This window comes from Hibiscus syriacus, unplaced genomic scaffold (assembly GCF_006381635.1).
Source record: "Hibiscus syriacus cultivar Baekdansim isolate YM2019G1 unplaced genomic scaffold, ASM638163v2 tig00110676_pilon, whole genome shotgun sequence".
Lineage (NCBI taxonomy): Eukaryota > Viridiplantae > Streptophyta > Magnoliopsida > Malvales > Malvaceae > Hibiscus > Hibiscus syriacus.
Window position 1 is genome coordinate 2,154,436 of NW_024062820.1, and position 8,002 is coordinate 2,162,437.

Below are 8,002 nucleotides of genomic sequence, written 5' to 3' on the forward strand. Positions count from 1 at the left end.
TATTAATTCACAAATCATAATCGAAAAGCTCAAATAAATATAAAATTATATAATTATTAGTGTTAGTCAAACGTACAACGTAAGGTCTGTCAAAAAAAAACATACGAGGTTCAGCTCTATCACTGTATTTACGGTGAAAGAACAAAGAATCCTCAATATACAAATACAATACTCCATTCTATAAGTAGCGTGCATTATTCTTTACACCAAACCCTTATATAATGTACAACATAATATATTTATTTTTGGAAAATACAGCATAGAATATTAAAAATGAAGAAAAGAGTGATTAATTATTAAAACCCAAAGCAGCAGCAGAAAGCAAATGTATATCCCTTGCTATATTTTGAGCATCCCTTGAAACACCTTGCAGCCCTCTTCTTGAAAATCCAGCATTGTATGTCCCATTTTCCCCTTCTCCAGTGATCCGGAAAGCATTTCGTGGGCATCCCTTTCTCATGGCTTCCCTCGAGCTAAATTTGGACCATGCTCTTGTACCCGGTGGCGAAAACAATGGCATCGAATCGAGCCGTCTCGCCGTTTGCGAACGCAACGACGATTTTATCATCAATGCGTTTAATGCCCGGTACGACTTTGATTTCTCCGGCTTTGATCTTCCTAACAGTTTCGACATCGATGACGGCGGACCGACCGGATATTTGCTTGAGATGGAATGGACCCTCTCTTGGTATTTGAATACCATATATTGAGAGCGTACCATGTTTCAATTTACTAGCGGTCACTGTGATTGTGTCCACTACTTTTACTGGGAGGTATTGTACATGACCATTGCCATTTTAACCATCTCCTTGGTCAGCACATGTACCGGATTTCGAGTCACAATCGAAGTTTTGGCAACCCAATTCCAAAGATCATAGGCGATCTCCATGCCAGAGTTGCCGCAACTGACGACCAAAACGTTTTTGCCTCTATATTTCCTTCCGTTTCCATACTGGCTGGAGTGGATGCATTCCCCTCCGTAGCTCTCGAGACCGTCGATACCGTGGATCAAACCTTCGCTATTTTCCTCGGTGGCTACTACTAGAAACCTCGAGGTATACACCTCGGTCTCGGTAACGTCTGACACTGTCATGTTAGTGACCACGATCCGGGAAATTCCGAATCATAAACCGCTGACTCGACGGATCGGAGATATCTCGGGGCTATGCCAAAGTGTGAGACGTAGTCGTCCAAGTAGTCGAGGAAGCCGTTTTTGGGGACGTAAATTGGTGCATTTGAAGGGAAGTCCATGTAGGGGAGCCGGCAAAACTGCTTTGCCAAGTGAAGTTTGAGGCGATCATAGGATCTTTTCTGCCAAAGAGAAGCGTAGCAATCCTCTCTTTCGAGCACGATGTTTGAGATCGAAAGGCGGTTCTCCGACGATAACAACCATTGTTTCCTCCATGCTTTACTTTAAATTTAAGGGTACAATGAATACTACTAACGATGGATCAAATTCTGATGTCCGATTAATGTTATGGAAATTAAGTACTTAAAGACAATCAAATGTCTGTTCAAAAATGATCTCTGCAGCTTGTTATTTTGTTTTAAACCGATCAAGTAGGTACTCTAAATAATTCTATTATTTAGGTGACAACAAATTAAAATAATAATAATTAAGAACAGTAATTTTGGTAGATCATCGGCTGTGTGGAATTAGCTGGGTAAATAGGCTATTCAACTATATTTTGGACGAGTAAATTTGTTTGATTTGCTGTATCTGAATGGTAGAGTGTACTTGTATTTTAATTTTTTTATGAATGCTTAGTAATATCAATTATAATTATACAATCATATACGTTTAAATTTTAAAATTAAATAGTGTAATTATCTGTGTTTAATTTTTTTTTATGAATCAGAAGTCGCCTAAAAGTTTAAAGAGATTACCATCTTCAAATTCTTGAACTATACTGGTATTTTAAACTTAATATTAATTAAATGAGATTTTAAATTTAATAATGTTAAATAAGATTACAATCTGCATATATATATTTCCTAAGTTTAGTAAAGGCTTAATTATAAAATAAATGTTTAAACTATAGCGTTTTTCACGAATAAGTGCCTATATTATTTTTTGAATGATCTCGGTGCTTAACTACAAACGTAAACACTTTAGTTACTCAGCCATCAACGATGATAATTTCTTCCGTTAAGTTACACGTGTCACATTCTAATAATTTTTAAAATTTTAATTAAATTAAAAATTAAAAATATATTAAAAACACAAAAATTTTGAAATAATCCCAAAACTTTAAAAACATTCATTTCAACCCATAAACCTACGTCAGCAGCCTCCCTTTGACGTCGATGAAACTACACCTGACCTCACCTCCCACCAGTGATCAAAACCCTATGAAATCGTGACCGGTCGACAGGCAATCGACGACGGATCAACATTTTATATTGTGCGAACGCTAAGATGAAAATCACACGCGATTCCGACAGACAATCGACGACAACTACAACGGCGTATAACTAGGAGGATGGCAGGGACTATGTCAGTGGAGGTGATCGTGGCCCAAAAGGGGAGCAACTGGGGTTAGAGTTAGAATTTGGGGTTTTTAGGGATTTTATTTTTTTATAATTTAAGACAAATTAAGGTTTTTTTTATTAAATATAATAATATTTTTAATATTTAAAAAAATTATCATACTGTAACACATATCACTTCACGGAGATCATTCAAAAATAATTTAAGCATATATTCATAAAAATCGTTATAGTTTGGGCACTTAATTTATAATTAAGCATTCAGTAAAACTACTTTGTTAACAATTTCCCTTTTTAGCAATGTCAATTTTATATTTTCTTCCTCCTTCCATCAATATTCATACCAAACCATAACCCTCCCGAATAGGAAAGCTTTTGCTATGCAACGAGTGGAAACTCGACACGACGATTAACTCAGAAATTATCCTCCACTTTCACAGTTTTCCTTCGAACCTTAACAATGAAGTTTAACAGCGCTTAACTTGTCTCTGAATCAGAATCTGAAACCATGAACCCTTTGAAAAGGCCACTTTCGCATCCTTTCTTCAGATTCAACAACTCCAGATCCTCAATGAAAAACGCTTGTCAAACCAATCAATCATTCACTTCCCAGAATACCATTTTTAATTTCAAGTTTCCTGGTTCAACCATGCCGGTTTTCACCGCCAATTCATCTTCATTCTCAAGGTTTAATACCCACTTCCCAGATTCACAAATCAGGACCTTTTGTGTTGAAAAGACTGGAGTTTCTGCTTCAAATGACATCCCTGTTGTTTCCACTGTTAGTGGACCGAATCATGGTTCTCGGCCTATTGATGCAGGGTCTTCAATGAGGAAGCCAATCAGTTTATGGCCCGGAATGTACCATTCCCCTGTAACCAATGCCTTATGGGAAGCTAGATCAAGCATGTTTGAGAAAATTACTGATGGAGCTCAAGTTTCACAAACTGAATTAGTTGCAAAATCCCCTTCAAAGAGCAAGACTAGTACTGCTTACAAGTTTTCTTATGATTATATAATCAGGGAGCAGTACAGGAACCCCTGGGATGAGATGAGGATGGGGAAATTGCTTGAGGATCTTGATGCTCTCGCTGGAACCATCTCATATAGGGTAAGAATTTTCAAGAATCTTTTGTAAAATGTTATAGTTTTAATCCGTGGCTATATTAAGCTTGTTTGAGTTTAGACTGGTGACAATAGTTCATGAAATGAGGTGAAATATATGCATTCTATGATGAGCTGCTACCGAATTTCATACTTTCTATCATTTGTTGTTTGCTTTCGGAGTAGCATTGTCGGAACGATGATGGTGCAACAAGGCCTATATTGTTGGTTACAGCTTCTGTTGACAGGATGGTTCTAAAAAAACCGATCCATGTCGACTTCGATTTGAAAATCTCCGGGGCTGTTACATGGGTTGGGAGGTCATCAATGGAGATTCAGCTGGAAGTAACTCAATCCACACCAGGTAGTGTAGAATAAAGACTAGTTAATTTTTCCCTCCCTGCTTTCTTGCATGTTCTGTGTCTTTTTGTTTCTTCTGGTTCTAAATATGTCCATTATCCTATAGCAATCATGTTTAATCAAATATAAATCGACTATTTTTAGTTGAGTTTGCTGCTAGATTGAGTTGATAACTGTTCTGGTACATCGGTAATCTCGAAGTTGTTCGGGTTTGAAAGTTGCAATTGACATATCATTATTTGTGTCTCGTATCGAATATTTTCGCTGCTTATAGACACTTCACACTTGTGCTCCACTAGTTTCAATTTTGAGTTGAGGGATCCATGGTCATTCCTTTACTTTTTTGCTGGTTTTGGCATTCAAACTGGGTGAATTTTATCATCTTTCGAAAATGTAGGTCTTATATCAATGTTCACAGTTGTAACATTTAGATATAGCATACTCAGATGCTGCTGAGTGGACTGAAATTTATGCTTCACTTTCTGTGCTTCACATACAAAGCCCTCAAATGTTGGTGATATCCTCGTTCACATTGGTCGATTTTCTCCGAACTTCGGGTTGTGTGTCTGAAATGTAAATGAAGTAACAAATGAGGAGTAAAACCTCCTGAAAAATTGCCAGCTGAGTATAATCCCTTGTTAAATTTTATTTTGGGACACGATGATGTACATAATTTAAATGATTTCTCTGTATATGATTTTGTAGATTCTCCGGATCCCTCGGATTCTGTTGCGCTTGTGGCCAACTTTACTTTTGTTGCTCGTGACTCCAAGACAGGAAAATCAGCTCCACTTAACCAGATATTGCCCGAAACTGAGCACGAAAAATTGCTATGGAAAGAAGCAGAGGAGAGGAACAAAATGAGGAGGCAGAATAGAGCATCACAAAAGAAGGATGTCGATAATAGAGACGAAGACCGGCTTAACGCGCTGTTGGCTGAAGGGCGAGTTTTCTGCAACATGCCAGCATTGGCAGACAGAGATAGCATTCTCATAAGAGATACCTGTCATGAGAATTCATTGATGTGCCAACCACAACAAAGGAATACTCATGGTCGGATTTTCGGAGGTTTTTTGATGCGGAAAGCATCTGAACTGGCCTTCTCGACTGCTTATGCCTTCGCTGGTGCTGCACCTTGCTTTTTGGAAGTTGATCATGTTGACTTCTTTAAACCTGTAAGTAGATAGAACTATTAAGTTCTAAATAAACCTTTGCAGCAACAAATCTTGACACCACATAAACTGGACCTTTTCTCTCTCGGCCGATCGGATTCGGATATCGGGCCAAGTATATTGTAGCTAAAGGCAACAACACTTGTCTTAATGAATTTTTTTGGCTAATGCAGGTGGATGTTGGAAATTTCCTCCGTTTCAAGTCTTGTGTTTTATATACAGAACTTGAGAACCCTATGAAACCTATGATAAATGTGGAAGTTGTAGCTCATGTCACAAGGCCTGAGCTAAGGTGCAGCGAGGTGAGTACCCGAAACTACATAACAATGAACGAACTTAAAGCATCATCCGTCATGCTTACCGGCTGTCGTCGCGCTACGGTTATCGTTTTTCAGGACCCTTTCTGTAAATGAATAATAGAATTCAACAATATGCATAAAAATGGCTCTACATATGGCATGCATGCACTTTGTTCATCTTATTTGCTTTAAAGGCCCTTCTAAGTACTTTCCGACTTGAATAGGTATCCAACAAGTTCTACTTCACATTCACCATCCGCCCCGAGGCCATGAAAAAAGGATTGAGGATTCGGAACGTCGTTCCGGCTACCGAAGAGGAAGCTCGACGGGTGCTCGAACGTATGGATGCCGAGAGGCCCCAAGAGCCATACATATGAAGACTCCTTGTTAATAGGCATCTTGTGGGGAGCCATACATATGAGATAGCGCTTAAGTATGGATCAAATGAATCTTTATTGAAGTAATAAAATCTGGAATTGAAGAATAATTATTAGAATTTTAAGAGTTCTTTTCGTTCAAAAAATAAGCACCAATGAAATAAAGAGAGCTGAAATCAGGCTTAGGATTCGATAATGATCAACCTTGAAGAGTTATTCTATATTATATATATATAGGTTAAATTGTAGTTAATAATTATTAATATAATAATATATTTATTATATTTTTATGTTACTAATATAAAATAAAAACTTAATATAATTAATACCATTTATTACTTTTATAAAAATATTATTTAAAATATATTCATAAATATTTTTTTAGTTCATATTAATAATTGATGGAATACAAAAGTAATAAGGTCCAAAAATATAATTATACAAATTTATTGAATTGAATCGAATCATTATTTTTGTTAAATAATAACATTTAATGACTTGATTAATAGTATTTTAATGATTTAATTAAGTATAAAATATTCTCACCATGGTGGTTCACATAATTTTCAGTTTGTCATAATAATTTATTACATATTTAGTTATTTAATTATCATTTTGGTTCAGTTAAATTATCATTTGAAGCAGAAAACTCAAGTCTTTTCAACACAAAAGGGCCTGATTTGTGGTGAATATGGGAAGTGGAGGATAGTTTCTGAGTTAATCGCTGTGTCGAGTTTCCATTCGTTGCAGTGCAAAAGCTTTTCTATTCCGGAGGGTTATAGATTGGCATGGGTCGGGTCAGATCGGGTCGTGTTGGTAGTCAATATGACCCGACCTAAAATTTATGTATACTTCATTCAACTTAAACTCGACACGAAAAATATAAACCTTTTGTCACAGCTGTTTTTTCGGTATGCCCGAAATTGGCTTCGTCTTGAAATAATGGGCTAGAGTAGCGACCGATAATTTATTTTAAGAATAAAAATGGGTTGATCGGACACCTTAATTTCTTACCTGATATGTGTCTTACCAAAAATATGTTGAATCCAAGAGTCGATTACAATCAAAGAATGATCAATACCCTTGAAGTGTCATTTCGATACTAATTAATTTCCTTCGTTTTATTTAGGTATAATGAAAAATATCTTATTTTTCCCTTCTCTTCCATATTACAAAATTATATATATAATTATATATATATAGAGAGAGAGACATATTACAAAATTATATATATATAGAGAGAGAGGGGAGGAATATTCTAAATGTTTCCAAAGTCAGCACCTTTAACCGTTGGTCAAGAATTTCCAAAAGAGATTTTGGTGGATCACCTTGATCACATCATCCTTACTATTACTACTTTTTCATTGCCCGTGCATTAAGATGTCACACAGATGTAAGTTCATAGATTTCGTACTATATCAATTTTAATTGCGACAAGAATAGATACAATAGATAGTGAACGAATATAAATGTAAAAAAGCATACTTGCCATAGATAACAAGTACGGACTTAAGTGGGGTGAGTGTTCGCCTCTAAAAATTTAAAATTGTCATGTATTTTAAATTTTTATATGTATTTTTTATTAAAATATATTTTTATCCTCTAAAATTTTATGAGTTTAAATTCGTCTCTTGTAATTTTATAAGTTCAAGTTTGTCCATGTAACATATAATTGTGTGTCATCCCTGGTGGGTAAGTGATGGATTTACGACCTACCCGCTTCACATCGGCTCACCTTGCATTCGTCCGTCCCACTAATTACCCATTATATAAATTTTGGATCATTATGAATTTCAGTATAATTTTAAAGATTAATCTATAAATCTTAAGATTTTATAGGACATGACTTGTAATTTAACCAAATATTAGAATATAAATTTAATTAATCCTTAGTTATTTTATTATTATTCTTAATGGATGTGTTTGTTTTATGTTTTGTTAAATCCGTAGGTTGTTGCCAGACGGGTAAAAACGGATACATTATGGGTTGTGGGTATCTAGTTAGGTAGTGGGTGTTAGGTTGGATTTGATAATGTACCAGCGCGTGGATGTGTGAATTTAAAAAATTTATCCATCATGAGTAATGGGTAAATGGTGAATACGAAAATATTAGATGGGTATGAAGTATACGAAAAATTAAATCGAATTTAAATATAATATTAAAATTTTAAACAAACGCAAATTAAATACAGTTAAAAAT

General features: G+C 35.5%; 1 protein-coding gene and 1 pseudogene across 1 annotated transcript; one reads left to right on the top strand and one right to left on the bottom strand.

The window, feature by feature from the left end:
* Nucleotides 1–289: 289 nt before the first annotated feature.
* On the bottom strand, nucleotides 290–2,397 carry LOC120137814 (annotated as a pseudogene).
* Nucleotides 2,398–2,859: 462 nt separating this feature from the next.
* On the top strand, nucleotides 2,860–5,820 carry LOC120137954 (acyl-coenzyme A thioesterase 9, mitochondrial-like). The gene is made up of 5 exons (XM_039153590.1): nucleotides 2,860–3,601; nucleotides 3,781–3,958; nucleotides 4,660–5,129; nucleotides 5,300–5,428; nucleotides 5,650–5,820. The coding sequence occupies exons 1-5, from the start codon at nucleotides 2,999–3,001 to the stop codon at nucleotides 5,800–5,802; spliced, it is 1,533 nt and encodes a 510-aa protein (XP_039009521.1). The 5' UTR covers nucleotides 2,860–2,998; the 3' UTR covers nucleotides 5,803–5,820.
* Nucleotides 5,821–8,002: the final 2,182 nt, after the last annotated feature.

Bases quoted from the DNA above. Each gene is read 5' to 3' on its own strand.
- LOC120137954 (XM_039153590.1), top strand. From the start codon at position 2,999: ATGAACCCTTTGAAAAGGCCACTTTCGCATCCTTTCTTCAGATTCAAC. The intron at 3,602-3,780 runs GTAAGAATTTTC...CTTTCGGAGTAG, and splicing joins CTGGAACCATCTCATATAGG to CATTGTCGGAACGATGATGG. The intron at 5,130-5,299 runs GTAAGTAGATAG...TGGCTAATGCAG, and splicing joins ATGTTGACTTCTTTAAACCT to GTGGATGTTGGAAATTTCCT.